This window comes from Erpetoichthys calabaricus, chromosome 11 (genome assembly GCF_900747795.2).
Source record: "Erpetoichthys calabaricus chromosome 11, fErpCal1.3, whole genome shotgun sequence".
In the NCBI taxonomy this organism is placed as follows: domain Eukaryota; kingdom Metazoa; phylum Chordata; class Cladistia; order Polypteriformes; family Polypteridae; genus Erpetoichthys; species Erpetoichthys calabaricus.
Window position 1 is genome coordinate 105710830 of NC_041404.2, and position 22625 is coordinate 105733454.

General features: G+C 37.8%; 1 protein-coding gene across 2 annotated transcripts in view; it reads left to right on the plus strand.

The window, feature by feature from the left end:
* The window catches only part of LOC114660782 (protein-serine O-palmitoleoyltransferase porcupine-like), a 131602-nt gene that overhangs the window by 99190 nt on the left and 9787 nt on the right, over positions 1-22625 (plus strand). For both annotated transcript variants that reach the window (XM_051934168.1, XM_051934169.1), the window contains exons 7-10: positions 6579-6704; positions 11320-11420; positions 12458-12534; positions 13466-13529. In XM_051934168.1, the coding sequence (XP_051790128.1) occupies positions 6579-6704; positions 11320-11420; positions 12458-12534; positions 13466-13529 (368 nt within the window). The remainder of the gene's footprint in view (positions 1-6578; positions 6705-11319; positions 11421-12457; positions 12535-13465; positions 13530-22625) is intronic.

The following is a 22625-nucleotide window of genomic DNA, read 5'->3' on the forward strand; positions in this document are numbered from 1 at the left end:
TATCGCGTCATCACGCCTCCTACGTAATCACGTGAACTAAAAACAAGGAAGACATTTACAGCACGAGTCACACGCGGGAACGAAGGTAAATGACGTTAATTTTTGACTGTCTTTTAATACTGTGTAAGCATACATATTAACACATGTGCAATTAAACGTGTGCATTTACGGGGTGATTTCTCAGGCTTAAAAGCTCACCTTTTATCAAACGCGGGAAGAAAGGTAACTGACGTTGTTCACTGTCTTTTAATACTGTGTAACCATACATATTAACACATGTCCAATTAAACGTGTGCATTTACGGGGTGATTTCTCAGGCTTAAAAGCTCGCCTTTTACTAAAAAGGTAAATGCAAAACTATTTTCAATCAGTTTATTGAAACGCTCCCGTTAAGGATTGCAATAACATATTCGCGAGATAAAAGAACGAAGTAGGGGGAAATGGAGGAACAGCCGCAAACAGCGAAGAGCAAAAAATTAATTAAACAATTGAGAACGGAGCGAGTTAAGCATACAAGCATGTTCATAAGGGAAACAAAGCACGGTGTAAAACGTAAGTTTCAATTAAGTTTATAGAAACGCTCCCGCTGCAGATTGCAATAACATATTCGCGAGATAAAAGTGTAATGATAAGACACGAGGTATAAACGAACCACACGCCGTGGCGCAACGTTAGGGGCAACAGTTTCAACCATTCTATGATCTGCTTCTCGCAACTGAAAGACGGCACATGGCGGATGTTAGCCGACTTGCTGACCGCAACGTTAGGGGCTTCAACTATGGCGCTGATGCCACATCTCAGTGCCAACACTTTGCAGACTGTACTTAAAAGACACGCCCTCCTCACTGGACAGTTAAAAACACCAATCAAACTAACGATGACATCAAGTATTACCCAATCCAAAGTAGGAAAGGAGGCATCTTCATAAAATGCGTGTGGGATGATTTGCATGAGACGCTGCTTTAAAAAAAAAATGATAAAAAAAATACGGGATAAATCCCGTCCAGTATTGATTCAAAACGGGACGCGCAACTTCATTCTCAAACGCGGCACGATTCCGTATTTTAAAGGACGGGTGGCAACCCTACAGTGCCAGGTAACCACCCATACAATCAGATTGTGATTCAGACTAGGAATGCAATGAATGTAATTACCCCGATCTACATACAAGGCGAAAGTCTTGCAACATTCAAAGATGATGGTTTGGGATAAGTACACCATACAACATAAAAGAGCTTATGAAGCCTTGAACCGAAAAAAGCAAGATCTCAGAGATCGTAAAAATAAAAAAATAGGAGGTAATGTCGTTTTACTCACTGTAGATTTTAGTCAAACATTACCAGTTATTCCACGAGGGAGACCAGCAGATGAACTCAACGCGTGTTTAAAATCCATGCTTCTCCCATGCTCGGTTATATGTCGCGTGTTCTCGGGTAGGTGCACCAAAAAATGTATACATTTAAGCATGTAATGGGCAAACAAAAAATGAGGTATACCCGAAGGCACTGCAGTAGTACTTCATGTAACTTTACTTCTTAAATGTTAATGTTTTACTGTTTAATAATTTATACGCTTCTTATATGTTGTTCAAATTCTTTTATCAAAATACCACTGACAGCGCAATGCACGATAACATGGAGTGAATACACCATACGCATCCGCCCACGGCTGCCCTGCTGTGCGCAGATAGGAGTTGATTCTACAATAAAATAAAATAAAGATAAAAAGAGTAAAACAATCATCACCCATACAGCGGATAGTAGACGTGACGTACTATATGTGTACCACATTTCAAGTGTATAGGTGAAACGGTTTGCGAGCTACAGGTCATTTAAAATCCTGGACAGACACACAAATTGCCACGGTAGCAAATTACAGAAGAAGATTTTACTGTTTAATAATTTATATTTATATGAAAAGTGCTTCTTATATATTACTTCATATTCTCATATGATAATGATGTTAATGTTTATATTGATTTCTGTGTTATTAAAACTGCATGTATGTGTGTATATGTATATATATATATATATATATATATATATATATATATATACTAGCAAAATACCCGCGCTTCGCAGCGGAGAAGTAGTGTGTTAAAGAGGTTATGAAAAAAAAAGGAAACATTTTAAAAATAACTTAACATGATTGTCAATGAAAGCCCGTTTCAGTCAGTAAGTCTTATGTGTGTGTTTATGTATGTGTGTATATATATGCAGATATATATATGTACATATGTATATATATGTATATGTATATAAATGTTTATGTGTGTGTGTATATTATATATATAATATATATATATATATATATATATATATATATATATATATATATATATATATATATATATATATATAAGACAGCAACAGTTATAACAATGACAACACAATTACATTGACAATAATGTTACGTTATTTTTAAAATGTTTCCTTTTTTTTCCATAACCTCTTTAACACACTACTTCTCCGCTGCGAAGCGCGGGTATTTTGCTATTCTACAATAAAAAAAATAAACATAAAAAGAGTAAAACAATCATCACCCATAAAGCGTGTGTGTGTATATATGTGTATATATATATGTTGATATGTGGATGTGTATATGTATATATATATATATATATATATATATGTAGATATGTATATATATGTGTATATGTATATGTATATATATGTTTATATGTGTGTGTGTGTATTTTATATATATAAAACACAGCAACACTCATAACAATGACAACACAATTACATTGACAATCATGTTACGTTATTTTTAAAATGTTTCCTTTTTTTTTCATAACCTCTTTAACACACTACTTCTCCGCTGCGAAGCGCGGGTATTTTGCTAGTATTAAATAAACGCATTCTTTTATTCAAGAATATAACCAAAATTTTAAAAAAAGAATCATTCCATTTACGTGTTGTTGTCAATGTGTTACAAACCCAAGCTCAAATATCAATCGACAGAAAGCTAATATGTGTTCTTGAATGGTGCAGAGGTAAGAACTGCTGCCTTATAACCAAAAATTTGCTGGTTCAAAACCCAGCTCTTCGCATTTTGAGTAGTGAGCTGCTCTTATTATTAATAATTAATAATAATTATTATTAATACTACTGCTCAAAAAATTAAAGGAACACTTTTTAATCACAGTATAGCATCAAGCCAATGAAACTTCTGGGATATTGATCTGGTCAGTTAAGTAGCAGAGGGAGTTGTTAATCAGTTTCAGCTGCTTTAATGTTAATGAAATTAACAACAGGTGAGTAGAGGGGCAACAATTAGACGACCCCCAAAACAGGAATGGTTTAACAGGTGGAGGCCACTGACATATTTGCCTCTTCATCTTTTCTGACTGTTTTTTCATCACTTTTGCATTTGGCTACGGTTTAGTGTCACTACTGGTAACATGAGGCGATATCTGGACCCTCCAGAGGTTACACAGGTAGTCCAACTTCTCCAGGATGGCACATCAATATGTGCCATTGCCAGAAGGTTTGCTGTGTCTCCCAGCACAATCTCAAGAGCATGGAGGAGGTTCCAGGAAATAGGCAGTTACTCTAGGAGAGCTGGACAGGGTTGTAGAAGGTCCTTAATACATCAGCAGGACCGGTATCTGCTCCTTTGGGTAAGGAGGAACAGGATGAGCACTGCCAGGGCCTTACAAAATGACCTCCAGCAGGCCGCTGGTGTGAATGTCTTTGACCGAACAATCAGAAACAGACTTCATGAAGGTGGCCTGAGGGCCCAACATCCTCTAATGGGCCCTGTGCTCACTGCCCGGCACCTTGGAGCTTGATTGGCATTTGCTATAGAATACCAGAATTGGCATGTCCAACCACTGGCTTTTCACAGATTAGAGCAGATTCACCCTGAGCACATGAGAAGCCATAGAGAACATTATACTGCCTGTAACATCGTTCAGCATGACCAGTTTGGTGATGGGTTAGTGATGGTCTGGTGAGGCATATCCATGGAGGGAAGTGGGGACCTCTACAGGACAGACAATGGCACCTTGACTGCCATTAGGTATTGGGATGAAATCATTTGACCCATTGTCAGACCCTATGGTGGTACAGTGGGTCCTGGATTCCTCCTGGTGCACGACAATGCCCGGCCTCATATGGCAAGAGTATGCAGGCAGTTCCTCAAGAATGAAGGAATTGATACCATTGACTGGCCCCGACACTCGCCTGACCTTAATCCAATAGAACACCTTTGGGACATTGTTTGGGTCCATCCAACGCCGCCAGGTTGCACCTCAGACTGTCCGGGAGCTCAGTGATGCCCTGGTCCAGATCTGGGAGGAGATCCCCAGGACACCATCCTTCGTCTCATTAGGAGCATGCCCCGACGTTGTCAGGCATGCATGCAAGCAAGCAAGCACGTGGGGGCCATATAAACTACTGAGTATGATTTTGAGTTGCTGCAATGAAATTTCGGCAAAATGGACTAGCCTGCCGCATGATTTTTTCACTTTGATTTTCGGAGTGCCTTTGAATTCAGCCCTCTGTAGGTTGATAATATTCAATTCCATCAAACAATGTGGCATCCTTTCGTTCCTAACACATTACCCAGTCCATGTCAGTATAGATATCCAGCATGATTTTTTCCCATTGAGATCTGATTTGTTTTCAAAGTATTCCTTTAATTTTTTTCAGTAGTTTATAATAAAAACATATACATGTCATTTGAGTCTGTAACACCCGGTGTAAATTTTGTCTACTTGTAAAAGTTAGTGCTTTTTTTTATTATTTAGTTTTAATCTCTCAGTGACCTTCACGTGGTACAACGAACTTGCCTCTCCCTCTCTAAGTTGATGCCATTTATCTCCATTCTTTTCATTAGAGCAGCGATGACCAGAGTTGGTACTTTGGTTGATACCTGCTCAGAATTATTTGTTGTACTGGGAATCAAAGATACAATGTCCCGTGACCACTATCAGACTGGAGAACCGTAACAACAGACAGCTTCTTCACAGCACTTTCGCTGGCTAATAGACTGCTGCACCACAATACAACTCTGCTTGGCACCATAAGTAAAATGGGACTTCCAGCAGCAGCTAAAGTCACTTTAGTATGCGAGCAATTTGCCACACTAGTGTTTAGATCTGAAAGTGCCATGCTGTACCAACTCTGGTTATCGCTGCTGTTTTGAAAAGAATGGAGTTAAATGGCATCAACTCAGAGTGGGAGGTGCAAGTTTGTTGTACCACATGAACGTCACTGAGATAATTAAACTGAATAATAAAAAAAAAAAACCCTAACTTTTACAAGTAGCCAAAATTTACATCGGGTGTTAAAAACATATATTTGATTTGAGTCTGTATTATATTATAGTAATAATAATAACAGCAGCTCACTACTCAAAATGTGAGGTGCCAGGTCTCGAACTGGTTACCTGGTTATAAGGCAGCAGTTCTTACCTCTGCACCATCCAGGAATATGTATTAGCTTTCTGTTAATTGACATTTGAGCTTGGGTTGGTAACTCTTTGACTGCAACATGTAAATTGAATTATTTTTTTTTTTTTTTTTACTTTGGTTATATTCTTGAATAATTGTGCACGGGTTTATTTGATATTTGGACTAAAGTCTTCACACATTATACACTTCTCGTCATTATTAGTATAACATGGTAAAAGTTTCTGCTTTAGGTATGTGTTTAGGATTTCTTGCTTCGCATTTCCTTCCATCCTACACTTACCCAGATCTTTGTAGAAATGGAACTCGCATGAAATGCATATATTCCAAATTAGGATATACTGTATTATTTACCCTATACAACTCCAGGCATCTCACACGCAGATAAGGAGACTGGGCTTGAGCTGGGAGATCTTTTTGCCCGAGTTGAGCTCCGTCAAGGTGAGGGATTGGATAGCAGGCTGCTTGCTGCTTGTGCTGATTGACACATTTACAAAACAAAAGACGCTGATGGAGAAGTGCAAAGGAATTTAAGGTGGGCTAGGATTTATGAGTTTTTTCTTTGGCTTCAGGGATTCTAGTGTTAATAAGCTTTCAGTGGTATTCAGCCTTTCCTGTGTCTGTCTCCCTTTGGTATATCTGATAGTTGGAGGCTTAGCTATTATCAGGGATACCCTTTTGCTAACTTTTCAGGAGCATAGTGCTCAGATAATCCTCTGATTAGTACCTGAATTAGTGAGCCTAATATGCTAAACCATACAAAACTCTTCTATTGTGTCTTTTCTGCTATACATGAATATTGAAATATTCATATTAATTTTAATAAATATTCAGAATAAAAATTGTTAATATCAGATTTATATTTGCACTTATAAGCCAAATGCTTTTTATGCTTCTTCCTAATGCTTTCTTTTTCGTATTCTGTTCTCAACTGCATTCCAGAGGGTTGATTGGAAGGTAGGGTGATAAAGATTTGACAGTAACAGTTGTTTTAATTTGTCCAAATGGGATTATGGTCACTGTTAAGTATTTGTTTTTGAGCATCCACTTATCTTTTGTAATGTTTTACATTTTAAAGAATGTAGACTATTCTTATTGTTGTTCTGTATATTTGCCAACTGAGGCAGTGTCTGTATCATACTGAACTCCTTTCTCGTTTCAGATGGCTGAATGCCTATGAGAATACTGTATCTTTCCACTACAGCAACTATTTTGTTGGTTATTTAAGTGAGACCACTGCCACTCTGTCTGGAGCAGGTTTCACTGAAGAAAAGGAGAATCTCAAGTGGTATGTCATGCTTTCAATGTGCTTAGGATGCAATTGCCTTCCTTTTACTTTTTAAGATTTACTTTTTGTTAGGTTTATAGTTGAGATGATAATTTTCATTGCCTCAGAATCCTCAAAAACTCTGCTGACCATCAGGAGACGTGTCAGTTTTCCTTACCATAAAGTAATTACTGCAGTTTTATTATCAGAAGCTACAAATGCTTCTTTTTCCAGATCTTTTGTAGAAGCAAACAGATCCAGTCAAACTATAAGACAAAGTAGTTCTAATTAATGGCAGTGCTGATTCAGATTGACTGTAAGTCCTAATATAATTTTCAGAAAAAAATCCAACAATTTGTAGCAATACTTTGATAAATTTGTGAGTGCAATATCTGATGATGCACTCCATGTGACTACTATGTATGTGTTTAACCAGAGTACCTTGAGTTTTGTTATATGTTGTTCGTTGACCTTAGAAAACACTCCAGAGTAGTGTGCAAAACTATGATATACTCACCCCAGGAGACTTAATGTTGTGTTTGCAGAAGGTGGCCATACAAAATATGAAACTATTGGGTCTGAATACTTTCCTTTTCATTTTAGATTGGTTTTATACCATAAAACAATTTCACATTAATTAAACTATTTTTGTGTTTCAGTGCTTTGAAGTAAAAATATAGAGAACAAAGTTTCAGTGTATGCTTTGTTATTCAGTAAAATCAGAGAATCAATCAAGGGTTTAAATACTTTTGTAAGGGACTTTAAACTAATTCACTGTAGTCACAAATGAAAAAAGAGTAATCTGTAATCTTATTGTCTTCTTTATCCACTTAGGGTTGTGCCCCAAAATACCTCATGCTGTATTTGAGACCTCTGTGGCTTGGTATTATTTAGTTTACAGTGTGTATAAGAAAAACTTTAGTGTTACTTGCATGCATTATATCCATTTAATGCTTGCTTGTTTGTGTTTCCTATGTGGTCTTTACTCCAATAATTCTTGACCAAAGCAGTAAGGTATGAGTAACAAAATTGTAACAGGATAACGTAGAATTATAATCCAATAAGGAGCATTTTATTTTCCAAATGCATCAGATCACCCATTCACAGAAAGCAATTTTTCTCCCATTTTTCATGTGCTTGTGTCGGAAAACATGAATCAGCTTCAGTAAAGTCATTAGTTTAGTGTCTAATCAAACTGTAAAAAGCGATAGCCAAGAAGATGTTTAATTTGGATTAATCTCCTTCTTATAATAAAGAGAATCATTCCTTCCTTATATGATTGAAAGACAAATATGAGTAACATGCCTGAAATGTTACCAATTCTAGTACTATGAAAACCACAAGTTAAATTTATTTTAATATGATTTTCTTCAGAGTACAGTCTCAGAGTACTTAAATTTACTCATAACCATAATGCAAAAAACAGTAAAATACTAAACCTTGTAACATTTTTTTATATGTGAAAATAAATATCAATGGTAAACATAATAAAACCTTGTCATATAAACAAGTAGCTTGGAAAAGTAGAATCCGCTCTAATTGCCATCAATGGATTCAGAGAAATTGAATTCAAGGGAATAATAATTCATAATCATTCCCAAGTAGCATTCTGAGATACTCTTCATAATATGTATTACATTGAAAATGTATATTTGTGAAGGCAAACACTATTGTTTGAACAGACACATTTGAGATGTTAACAGCCTCATCATCAGCTTTATTCAAAGTATAGTCAATTAAAGTAATAAGTCTGCAATCTGGATTTAAATGCACATACAGTACCAATAGGGCATCTTTACACTACCGGTTGACCATCTCTTAAGTTTGGAGGCCTGTAGCTAAATAAATAGCCTCCTACAGTAATTTTTATCTTTGGATTCTTTGTTGATCATCATTTTATGATTATAATTTATATATATATATATAAAATCCTAAGCCTAAAAGTGCAATGATTTTATGTGACGTTTTATTGCCACTTTTTTTTATCACGCTTTAAATCGGGCTTATTATAAAACCTACATATACTGTATATATGTTTGGTATCATTCTTTTCAGAATTTATCGAACTTTAATGTGATGTTTGTGACGATGCGTGTTCTCTTCAGGCTCCCAATGTCCTTATGGGAGCCCTGAACCCAACATCGTCAGTAATGTCACCGAGTTGATCTGACAAATGGGCACAAATCTCACATGAAGCCAGGGGATATATTCAAAGGTGAAAAAGTGCTTTTATTAAAACAATCATAACCAAGTGCAAAAGTGCAGTGTCCAAAGTTCCATAAATAAATCCATAAAACCAAGTGTCCAGTTGGGATAAAAACCATTCAATAAATACATCCTTTAAAATCCAAGGTAAAAATGCAGAAGTTATAAAGCAGTCTCTCACTCCCTTTACTCTCCGGCCCACCTCCATCTTTCTCCCCGGCTCACCAATGCTCGCAGCCGGCAGAGACCAACAGCCACGAGCTCCTTCAGCTAACCTCCGTCTTGGCCCCCTTCCAGATGTCACTGCCAGACTGCCGAGGTCAGCTCTCCTCCCTCGATCCTTCGTGCACCCGCAGTCGCTCCTCAGATCCCACGGGAGGACACCTCTCTGCTCACCCCACTCGCTAATTTTCAGTGGGGCGAACTAGCCCCTAGAGCGCCACCATCTAACGCGCCTTCGCGGGGCCCCAGCTTGTTCTGTCTCTTCATTATAGGTGGCCAGATCGTACCCACTAAGACTGCTCTTTCCAGTCCTTTAACTTCCTTTTTCTTCCTCCATTCCTACTGATTTCTCGAGTCATCTCTCTTTTCCTTCCATTTCTCTCTTCGATTTTATTCCTTCCAATTTATCCTCCCCACTTTCGTATACATCCGTCTATATACACACACCAACGGGTGCCTCCGTGGGCGCAGCGCCTTAATTACACGCCGCAGGAAACCAATGAGGCAAACAAGAACCACTGCACCCACACGTGCAGGTGCGACTCGCTCCAATCACCTCATTAACTCCCCGCGGTTGTGCAATCACGCCCACGAAGAACGGCACGGCTATACCAATTTAAAAACCGACCCTTTTTTCGGAAGCCGCGGACCCGCTATACCACAATGTTGTTACATTTTCAAATTCTTATTCCATTTTTAAATTATAAAGTAAAAATTATGAAGTACTTGTGTCCCGTAAGATAAGACTTTGTGCCAAGAGATTTAACCACGCCTGGGGCGAGAAATAAAAGACAAAGAGTAGGATAGCTGCTGTACAGGCTGTTAAATGTTTGAAGCATGCAGCAGCAGATCGAGCAAAGAGGAGGTAAAAAAAGAAAAAAACTGTATCTGTTTCCCATTGTTTCACCGTTTAAGAGGTGGTTTTGGAGGAACGACGACCGCGTCTCTTTGGGGTGTGTTCAGCTCCCCTCTTCACAACGTGAGCGGCAGAGACGCGAAGTGGCTGGCACATAGCGCATGCTAGGGTGGGGGGGGGGTTGGCGAGCAGGGGGCAAACCCCCAAGTTACATCATAATAATAATAATAATAATTCAAAGCACTTTACACACATAGTTGGGAGCCCCTTCAACCACCACAATGTGTAGCATCCACCTGGATAGTGCAGAGGCAGCCATTTTGCAGCAGTCCTCTCATTACATATTAGCTATTAGATGGTGAAGGAGTGAGAGAGATAATTAGCCAATAAAAGACAGGGAATGATTAGAGGACCAGAATGACTGGTAGAAAATTTTGCCTGGACATCGGGATACACTGTACTGTTTACAAAGGATGCCAAAGGATCTTTTATTACCACAGAGAGTTAGGACCTCGATTTTATGTCTTATCTGAAGGACGGTACAGTTTTTACAGCACAGTGTCCCTGCACTGGAGCATTGGGATCCACACACAAATCACAAGATAAGTGCCACTTGTTGGCATCTCTAACACCACTTTCAGCAGCAACCCAAGCTTTTCCTAGATGGTCTCCCATGTAAGTACTGGCCAGGCTTGAACATGCTTAGCTTCGGGTGGATTACCTGTTCTGACGAGTATGTAGTATGGCTGCTGAATGCTTTAGTAATTTCTGTTAAATTAAAAGAACTAAAGCTTTATGTACTAAGTGGATGATATTAAAGCTGGTCTGATATACAGTAAACAACTAACTATATGGTCAGTTTATGAAGAGCTGATATTTGTAGTTTGTGTAGTCGGTAATATGCATGATGTGACCTAATACAAAATCTGGATTTAAATGTACTTTTTTTTTTTGCTTTTGTAATGAAGCCCCAAACATCCTCATCCAATGAAGTTGCCTAGGAACCTGGCCAACAGAATATTTTTTGGTAGAACAATGGTTGCTGCACTCCATTGCATATAGCGTGTGTGTGTTTTTTTTTTTTTCCTCTTTTCTCAACCCCCACAATACCACAACCGGCCATGTCAGGGCTCCTAAATCTCCCAAATGATAAGCTTAATAAAATGAAGCAATTTATTAGTCATGAGATTACACCGTAACAACAACCCATTAGATTATTCCTGTGACAGAAGTCTTCCTTTAAGTATTTACTGTATGAAAATACTGAACAGTTGTGTTTTTTTTTTTTTAACTGTCTAAAAAGAAAAGAATCTGCTAGAGTCGATTACAATACTTGTGTTCTTTTATTCACAGGGACATTACTGTGTCCAGACCTTTAAATGTGGAGTTACCACGGTCGATGGTGGATGTAGTTACTTCCTGGAATCTGCCCATGTCTCGTTGGCTTAAGTCCTGTACGTATAGGTATTAGTGTTAAAACTAGTCAATTGACTTAATTAACAGTAAAATGTTTCCAACCTCATCATTAAAGTTTATGAAGTTGCTTTGTTAAAATGGACTGACACTTGCATTTGTGTCCAGTGCTGCCAGAATAGGCTGTAGGTCCTGTGTCTCTGTACTTAATACATGGGTTAGAAAATTAATAAATGAACGGATGGGTTCAGGGAACATTTAAAAGAGTACAATCTGTGTCCTGAAGTGAACTTGCTTTATGTGTTTTTAAAGCATCCAATGCCCAGCAAATAAGAATTACAAATATAAGGTTTATTTTTATTATATATAATGTTCAGATGATTACAGCAATTACTGTATTGTAACATACATATTACTATATTATACAAATTTTATAAAATATATACTGTATAGCTTGTGTGTGTGTAATGTACACATTATTTTTCAGATTTTTAAATATTATGTTTAGACCTGTTAGGGTAAAAACGGAAAACCTTTTCTGTGTGTGTATGTGTATTCAAGGTGGTGGTTTGGAATGGGTTTTTAGCATTTACCTCTTGAACTTTTTTACATAAGTAAATATTTTAAATATTTAAATTTTTTAATTTTTATCACAAAAAATTTCAAACTTACTTGGGGTTTCCAGTTTTCATCTGGTTTAAATTATGGTCTATATCAATGAACACACTGTCCATTGCTCTCTTTTTAACCCTGATTTTCACCCTCACATCAGTCTGATATGCCTTTTGAAGTACATATTGGATAAGCAACTACAAAGAAAGAAATACAGCAAATGTAATAATTCAGGTAAATCCTTAACATAGCATTTCTGTCTGTATTAGCAGTCGGGGTCTAGCCAGCCAATACCTGCTGTAGGTGTTGAGCAGGCAATATTATGTTATACCATATTTAATATATATATTATAAATAAAAATTAGTTATATATGTATTACTTGCTATTGAGATAGGTTTTGGCCCTTGAAACCCTGGATTGGATGTTAAACTGCTTGTTGACCTTAAACTGTATTCACTCTTGCAGATGTTTTCAATAGCGCCCTAAGCCTGGGAACCTTTCCTGCAATTCTGGTGACATACTCTGCTAGTGCCCTGTTACACGTAAGTATACTTTTTACTGTTTGATATTTATTTGCAATAATATAGAAATTTGCTGTTGCAATTAACAGCTTTGTTATTTTATACAACCAAAAAAAATCATATTAGTGTACATGATGGCACAGTGGTAGCTTTGCTGTCTTGCACTAAGGAGACCAGGATTTGCATCCTGGTCCTCCAAGCATCGGGTTTGCATGCCTGGGTTCTTCCTTCTATCCAAAGGAATGCAGATTAAGTGAATTGATGATGCTAAATTGTCCCTAGTGTGTGTTTGGTGTTTGGGTGCGTGTGCATGTTCACTTTGCGATAGACTGTCCAGGATTTGATCCAGCCTTGTGCCTTCTGGTGACTGGGTGAGGCTCCAGCCACATCCACTCCCCTCCTGACCCCTGCAACTGTGGTCTAGATTAAGCGGGTCAGAAAATGACATGATATGTTAGTGTATATGGTGTAGCAAATGATTCTTTGCTGGTATGTATGCATAATCTATTAAAATAAAACCATCACTAGACATCAGACAAGGCAAGAGTAAGATTTGGGACAGAAAAAACAAAGTGCGGCATGTTACAAAATGTGTAAAGCAGTCAAGAAGAGTCTGATTGTTGGGACTCGTAAGGAAGGAGTGCATGGGAACACTAAATAAGGATTACAAGTAAAATGGTGCAATTAAAGGCTTTAAAATAGTGAAAAATCTGCTTCAGAGGCATGTTCAAACTGGGTAAAATTGTTGTGGAGTATTTAGAAGTGACTGTGACCTTTATTTTTAGGCACATAGACAAGTTGCAACACAATTGTAATAGTAATGTTATGCTCTTGAGCCACATGAGTAAAATGTTTTAATTTATTTACTGTGTAAATATTTAAAAACCCTATGTTTTTTAATAGTTTTGTGAAAATCTGATCTCTGCATATCCTGTTCCTTTCTGCATATTAGGGGTTGAGTTTCCACCTGGGTGCAGTTCTTCTTTCTCTGGGTTTCATTACGTACGTTGAGTATGGTAAGTGTTGCAACTATTTGCAATGGTTTTATATTTCCCATGATGCCTAATATCTTTTGTCCTAGTGAGGTGCATCAAAAGCCTGAAATGGATAGTGGAAGTGAGGCAAGGTTTAAGAAAAAATGTATTTTTCAGTTTTACTATCTCTTGTTTTACACAGATAAAGTATACCGTAACTCGACTGTTAATGTATAGTTTGAATTATACTCCCGAATGTAAAATTTTATTAGTACGATATGAACACAAAAGCTGATTTTTTTTTTTTTTATAACACAAAGACATTGTGGTTCTTCTTTAGGTCATTTTAACAACCTCTTTATCACTATCCCTATATGATACTCTATAGCAGCAAACTCAATGTTTTAGTTTATGTATTCCAATAATTAAATTAGTTCACTATCAGCTAGAACAGTACAATGGCTAAGCTGAACCTCTTTATTGATCCTACTTCCAGAGTTTGAGCCCTGTTCCCAGATGTCTTTGTCTGTGTGGTTTATTAACAGTACTCTAGTTTTGTTCTCATGTGTCAAAGATCCAGTATGTTAGTTAGTTTAGTTGGCAATTCTAAATTTGCCCAGTGTGAGTAAGGGTCTGTGTGTGCGAGTGGGCCATGTGATGGAGTGGTATTCTTAAACTACTTTCTTCCTTTCACTTGGTGTTCCCAACATGTGGTCCTGCAACCTTCAATTTAAATAAGCAGACTTTAGAATATGAGAATATTAACATAATTAACTTACTTATGAATAACAAGATGGCACAGTGTTAACAGCTCCTGGGATGCGAGTTTGAGCCCTGGCCCAATCATTATATGTGGGGAATGTGCATGTTATTCCGACTCTTGTGAGGGCTTTGTTCTGCATTGCAACTACCTTCATGAGAGATTTAATTCCCCTGAAATTAATGAAAATTAGCATGTGCATGCACACGCCTAATGTTGTATAGGTTTTTCATCTCAATTCTTTTTGTAGATTAAAATTAAGAAAAGCAGGTTGCAGTTAACCTGGATAGTCCCTATGGAAATCTCGACCTTCATTTTCTTGTTGCTGTGTCCCTTGGTTTTGATCAAGTAAAAAAATTGCTTTAATAAAACTTGGTTCATTTTCAGATGGACCATTTGTAACTGAGGTTCATTTCTTAGCGGTTTAACCTGTATGGTACAGTAGCTGCACCTTAAAAGCAACCAATGCAGAGTATGTATATGACCTAGATAATCTAGAAAAATGCCACATAATGAAAAATGTGATATACCATCAAAAATAAGGAGAGGTATCTGGATTTTTTATAGGTATTGGGGTCTCCTCAGCAGTGTTAATATCTGCCTTCTGCCATCTGTAAATGAATAGAATTTTCTCTGTACTTGCATAAGAAAAACATTAATTGCTTCTAAATTTCTACAGATGGTGAAAACATTAGCACTGCAGCAAAATACCAAATGTTGTGTCCACATTTGAGTGTCTGGGTTCATTTTATATTTGTCAATGTTAGAGTGAAGAGTGAGGTTAATACAAAACAAGCAAATACTTTATTTCTCCTAATATAATCAATTACTCTGCACATCTAATTACAGTTCTTTTTAGTTGTAGTGTTCATAAGCTTCTGTTCTGAGTGCCAAAGTTCATGTCAGTATGGAGTACAAATGCGGCCTGAGCTGCACCAAAGTAAAATAAAAAATTGGAAGTGCAAAACTTCACAGGGATATTTCCCCCTGTGGTTAATTAATTTAAAACTTTTATCAGTATTTCAGAACTGAACATTGTTCATGGTTTGCTTTTGTATGAAAGTTTAATATGTTTAATAATTTACTGTGAACATTATATTCACAATTATTGATGGATAGCCTTACTACAAACATAAGGGCTTACATGACTGACAAGAACTCATCCAGAGATAAATTTTTATGATTTCTTATGTGGTTTATGTACAATAACTGACTATTTACTTAAAGACTGCGGAGATACTTCCATTAATTGGGATGAACAGTGTACCCTTAATTTCAGTAAAATAACGAGCAAATTGTAAACTGCAATATGTTACTGATTTGTATTGTAATATTTGCAATTTTTTTGTTTGTAAAGTATTATATCCTGATCTAAGTAGAGGAATAATATTGTATTGTGAGGTCCCCGAAAATATACTTATTTAGCATACTGCAAGCCACTTGACTTGAATACAGTCATATGAAAAAGTTTGAGAACCCCTCTCAGCCTGCATAATAATTTACTCTACTTTCAACAAAAAAGATAACAGTGGTATGTCTTTCATTTTCTAGGAACATCTGAGTACTGGGGTGTTTTCCGAACAAAGAATTTTGGTGAAGCAGTATTTAGTTGTATGAAATTAAATCAAATGTGAAAACTGACTGTGCAAAAATTTGGGAACCCTTGTCATTTTGCTGATTTGAATGCATGTAACTGCTCAATACTGATTACTTGCAACACCAAATTGGTTGGATTAGCTTGTTAAGCCTTGAACTTTATAAACAGGTGTGTCCAATCATGAGAAAAGGTATTTAAGGTGGTCAATTGCAAGTTGTGCTCCCTTTGACTCTCCTCTAAAGAGTGGCAGCATGGGATCCTCAAAGCAACTCTCAAAAGATCTGAAAACAAAGATTGTTCAGTCTCATGGTTTGGGGGAAGGCTACAAAAAGCTATCTCAGAGGTTTAAGCTGTCCGTTTCAACTGTAAGGAATGTAATCAGGAAATGGAAGGCCACAGGCACAGTTGCTGTTAAACCCAGGTTTGTCAGGGCAAGAAAAATACAGGAGCGGCATATGCACAAGGATTGTGAAAATGGTTACAGACAACCCACAGATCACCTCCAAAGACCTACAAGAACATCTTGCTGCAGATGGTGTATCTGTACATCGTTCTACAATTCAGCGCAATTTGCACAAAGAACATCTGTAAAGCAGGGTGATGAGAAAGAAGCCCTTTCAGCACTCGCGCCACAAACACAGTTGCTTGTTGTATGCAAATGCTCATTTAGACAAGCTAGATTAATTTTGGAACAAAGTGCTTTGGACTGATGAGACAAAAATTGAGTTATTTGGTCATAACAAAAAGCGCTTTGCATGGTGGAAGAAGAACACCGCATTCCAAGAAAAACAACTGCTACCTACTGTCAAGTTTGGGGGAGGTTCCATCATGCTGTGGGGCTGTGTGGCTAGTTCAGGGACTGGAGCCCTTGTTAAAGCAGAGGGTCGGATGAATTCAACCCAATATCAACAAATTCTTCAGGATAATGTTCAAGCATCAGTCACAAAGTTGAAGTTACGCAGGGGTTGGATATTTCAACAAGACAATGACCCAAAACACAGTTTGAAATCTACAAAGGCATTCATGCAGAGGGAGAGGTACAATGTTCTGGAATGGCTGTCACAGTCACCTGACTTGAATATCATCGAAAAACTATGGGATGATTTGAAGCAGGCTGTCCATGCTCGGCAGCCATCAAATTTAACTGAACTGGAGAGACTTTGTATGGAAGAATGGTCCAGAATCCAGACACTCATCAAAGGCTATAGGAGGCATCTAGAGGCTGTTATATTTTCAAAAGGAGGCTCAACTAAGTATTGATATAATATCTCTGTTGGGGTGCCCAAACATATGCACCTGTCTAATTTTGTTATGATGCATATTGCGTATTTTCTGTTTATCCAATAAACTTAATGTCACTGCTGAAATACTACTGTTTCCATAACGCATGTCATATATTAAAAGGAAGTTGCTACTTTGAAAGCTCAGCCAATGATAAACAAAAATCCAAAGAATGAAGAGGGGTTCCCAAACTTTTTCATATGACTGTATGTTACTGCAAATGGTAAGCATTTCAGATAACTCAAGCTGGAGTGTTATGCTGACACCCAGTGCATGTGGCAGGGACTGCAATAGATTTCACAGTTACAGAGTAAAACGGGGAGACACATTGCCTGATGAGCTGAATGACTTTTATGCTCACTTCAAGACCCTTTAAAACAGGCCACATTGGGCTGGTTGTTGGGGACATGCAAAACCCACCATTCATGGTCTCAACAATGGATATGTTCAAGACTCTGAGCAGAATAAACCCACAGAAATTATGGGTCCAGATAAAATCCATGGGCATATACTCAGAGTTTGTTCATTGGTGTTGCTGGAGATCTTTGCGGACATATTTAATCTGTTCCTTGTACAAGCCACAATCCCTGCTTGCTTCAGAACTACCCTTGTGCATGTTGTGAACAACAGAACAGTGACTTGTCTCATTGACTATTAAGTGGTTGCACAGACTTGTATTCTGATGAAATGATTGCAAAGCATCATTCCTGTCACTATAAACCATTTTTTTCAGTTTGTCTGCAGAGCAAATAGGTCCACAGAGGATGCTGTCAGTATTGCCATACATATAGTTTTCTCACACTTTGAGAACAAGAATAGTTATGTAAGAAAGCAATTAATTGATGACAACTCTACATTCAATACAATCATACAATCAAAACTAATGGACAAGTTCCTCACCCATGGTCTGCCATTCACTATCCGTGATTGGGTTCTGGATTTTGAAACATACAGACCTCAGTTTTTAAATACATGGGTATCTCAGCGTTGTGCGGTAAGCCTCCTTCTTTATACCCTCTTCAAGAAAGACTATGTTGCCTTCCAAAATAACACTAGCATCATCTAATTTGCTGATGATACCACAGGCATTATATAACCTAGAGGAGGGGGGTGGGGAATCTGATAAACATGGTGTCAGAACAACAACTTCACCTTAAATGTGAGTAAAACAAAGGAAATGATTGAGGAACCGTAGAAATGGAAGGTGCAGCACACACCACTGTATACTAATATGCTGGAGATGGAGAGAGTGAAAACCTTTAAATTTCTTGTTTTTTTTTTATATTATTTGAGAACCTTATCTGGTTCCACAGCACTGTTCAATTGTTAAAGAAATCATATGAAAACATGTAAAGAAGAAGCTAATAGTGAAAACTCAGTTTATTAAATACAGTACATTTCAGTTTGCCTACCAGTCTAATAGAAGTAGAGAGGATGCCATTGTCACTTTGCTTTATTTGTTATATAACACTTGGAGGATACCAAGACTCATACAATGCTCCATTTGTAGGCTTTTTCAGCTTTTGACGGCAGAAACCATTCCTTCCACCAGCCCAAACCCCCCTGTCGCCCCACCCATAGTGTGACTTACAAATGATTTTAAATTGAACTTAAATTTAGAGGGTGGCTGACTTTTTAAAAGACAGAACTCAAAGTGAATGTCAGTGTTTATCCATCTGACATGCTGTACTCATCCATTGGGTACCGTCAGGGCTGTGCTGTTTCTCCTCTTTTGTACATCCTGTACACAAATGGTTGTCACAGTAAATTGGAAAACAGGTTCATCTTAAAATTTGCTGAAGACTCAGTGATTGTTAGTCTAGTAAATGAGAATTAAATCAGTCATTGTCCAGTGACAAATGATTTTGTTAACTGGTGTGATGAGTCTTTTTTATATGTCAAGTCAGGTTGGGGAGCATGCACTGGTACAGCACGTTGCCACACCCACCACACAACGGAACCGCTAGCCTGGTCCAGCCACTTGGGTCCTCAACAATGAGGATCCTGCAAGCCAGATGACCCTCGGGGAATCACGTCATATGGCCATAGTGCCGTACCTGACACTGCCTCACAATGCAGGTAATGTTCCATATTCAGGAATCCATGAGCAACTGCTCATTTGACACAAATTCAAACCAGCAGTACCCAAGGATTCTCCGAAGAGACAGAGTAATGAAGGAGTCCAGTCTTAGTCTCAGGTCACTGGATAGCGTCCATGTCTCGCAACCATATAGCAAAACAGGAAGCACAAGGACTCTAAAGACTTCGACCTTCCTCCTTTTGCAAAGATATTGGGAGCACCACACATCCCATTCTATTGACTGTGACCCCCCCCCCATGCTCTCCCAATCTGTCTACTGTCTTCATAGGAAGAATCACCAGAGACATTAATTCACTGCTGAGGTAAGCAAACTTTCAACAAGGTCGACACTCTCTTTGCAGACACACACTGTTGATGGCTGTGCCCAAGAGGTCATTAAAGGGCTCCATATTTCTATATGTAAATGTTACCAAAACTAAGTAATTTCTAATTGATTTTAGAAGAAACTGCATTACCCACAAAAAATATTCATCAAAGACCAGACAGTGGAGATTGACCGTAATAAATACCAACAGATAATTATAGACTCACAACTAACTTTTAAAGAAAACATAGAAGCCATCTGCAAAAAAGGTCAGCAGCACCCCTACTGTTTAAGAAAGTCTTTTTATTGTGAATCCATTATGTCACTCTTTTATAAATCTTGTATTCAATCTGTATTTACTATATAAACAACAAAAACAGTGTGAAATCAAAATGTTAAATGGAGCAGAAAAATAACACGATCTCAAGTCAAATCTCATAGACCTAGGAGTTATTCCACAAAGTGGGCTTATGAAATTGAGACTTAGCGGAGTAAACCTCACTTGATATGCCTAGTTTTCCTATCAAAGTTCAGTCAATTCCATGAACACAAATTGTTTATTATTAACTCAAGATGTTCTTGGGCAATCTGTGATTATGTGTACACTCATGAGATTTAAGCAGCCCCAACAACATATCGTTGATAACATCTATCACCGTTTGGAAAGCACTGAGGGGAGTGAAATATATGAAGATTGACTAATGTGATTTTATGTGTCAAACTAAAGGGAAGCATGATGTATTATAGGGCAGCCTAGAAAAATGTTCAGTTTCGATTGTCATAAAACAGAAGCACATGTAACAGATACAGTGGAAGTCTTTTCAACAGACCAAGAAATAATAGTTGATCTGTAATAACACACACAAAAAAGGAAGGCTTCCACAATAAAAGTGAGAGGTGCAGCCTCTAATTATCCATAACAGACATGTCAAAGTACATTGCAGTTCTGAATGTGTTCATTGTGTAATTAAATATAATCATGAGATCATTAAAATAAAAAATAAATCCTTTGAATTTCCCAGTTTTATTGTAAACATACTTTATGAATGTCTTACTTCAAACACTTAAAATGTATTTTTGCATATATAGCAACAAAAAAGAAACCTGCAGCTTCTCCTACTTGTGTGATGCTTCAATGTCATTCCTGCTGAAGGAGTTTGCCCTCATCAGAATGTCTGATTGCACAATATGATTGGTCAATGTCATTTAAAAGCATTGACCTGTGCATTGATGCTATGAATAATATGTATACAGTATTACACATTCAGTCTCTGATTTGCTTGGTGCTGCCGTTAATCATACATAGGTGTAGTCTGTTGCTCCAATGAAGTTTAAGAAGCCTATATAACATCATCTAGTGTCACTTATATGACTTTGGGAAAGTGTATTTAACATAGATTAATATACTACATTTCACATTTTATGCATTGAATGTAACCACAGGCATCTGTATGAAAATCATTGTCACGAGTACCAGTCCAGACTTAATCATTTTTATACTGTTTCTGTTTTACTGGCATATCCTCAATTACAAAACATTTTGTATATTTAATACCTTAATAGTAATAAAAAGTTCAAATTTGTTTAATCATTGATGTGTGCAACTGAATTTGTTAAATATGTTTCTCTGTTACTTTACAATATACATATAAATATTGCCATGACATATCAAAAATGACAAGAGTTTTCTTTCTATTAACTACTAGCCAACCCGCGGTGTAACATACGCCGCATAATTATGTATTGATGGGTGAACACTTGCTGAACGACACAGTTGTCCAAATGGGGTGGGTTTGTGGATACCACTGTGAATGAATGAAAAGATGGACCTCTGGAGAGAGCAACATACAATTGTCCGTGACTGAAAGCGGGATCGTCTGTGACGATGGAGGCCACACTGGTGAAAGTTACTTCGTCGGTAGGGATAAGTTTCAGCACTTGTTCATTAAGGTGTAGCGAGTCTTCGTTGTTGACGCTTAATATAGCTTGCGTACTGAGTTGTTCCGGAGTCTCAGTTGAGAAACACTTTTTTAATGTCTTTTAAGCACAGGGAAAAAAATTAACATGTGAAACATCCGTAATGTAATAAGCCACCAAGAAAAGTAACTTTGCAACAATGCACGCTACGATCCGATCGCTGTAAACAGAAGTGAAAACAAAATCGAGGCCGGTGCATTCTTTAACTGCCTTGTAGTGCAATGGTAGTGCTACTGTTTTGCAGTAAGGAGACTGTGGAAGATTTTGGGTTCGCTTCCCGGTTTCTCCCTGTGTGGATAGCGCTTTGAATACTGAAAACACTGGTATATCAATGTAATGAAGTATTATTATTCTTATGCATCCAGCGCTCTGTCTCTCGCGTGCCTGTATGCGTGTGTGTGTCGCTCGCTCTCTCTCGCTCGCTCGCTGCACGTGTTCCTGCAGGCATACCTGTAAGTGAATGAAAAGATGGAACTCTGGAGAGAGCAACATACAACTGTCCGTGACTGAAAACTGGTTTTGGCAGATACATGCACATCTTTTTGAAAGTTTGGCCCTGTGCCTTATCAATTGTCATCGCAAAGGCAAATCTAACAGGAAATTGTCTTCGTGTTAAAGTAAAAGGCAAATTATCCGCGACAAACAAACTGTTTTACACGCTGCATACCAACCCGCGGCGTAGTATACGCCGCATAATCATGTTTTTTAAGCAGAGGGAAAAAATGAACATTTGCAAAATCCGTAACACCGCTTTCAGTAAGTACAATGCACACGCGTTTAATTTGTCAGCCACTTTTTGCCAGCCGTCTTTTCTGGTTTGGGCTGCTTTTGCAGGGTTACCGCTTGTGCATATTAAATCTTGAAATCCTTCGAGTAACTAATTAACTAACTAACACCCACCCACCCAGCTTGTGAGAAAAAAATGTGCCCGTTCTTTCATCATTTTGTTGCAGCCTATCAAAGACTTGCTGATCATGTTTTCTAGACTCAATATACAGTGGAACCTCGGTTCACGACCATAATTCGTTCCAAACCTCTGGTCGTAAACCGATTTGGTCGTGAACCGAAGCAATTTCCCCCATAGGATTGTATGTAAATACAATTAATCCATTCCAGAC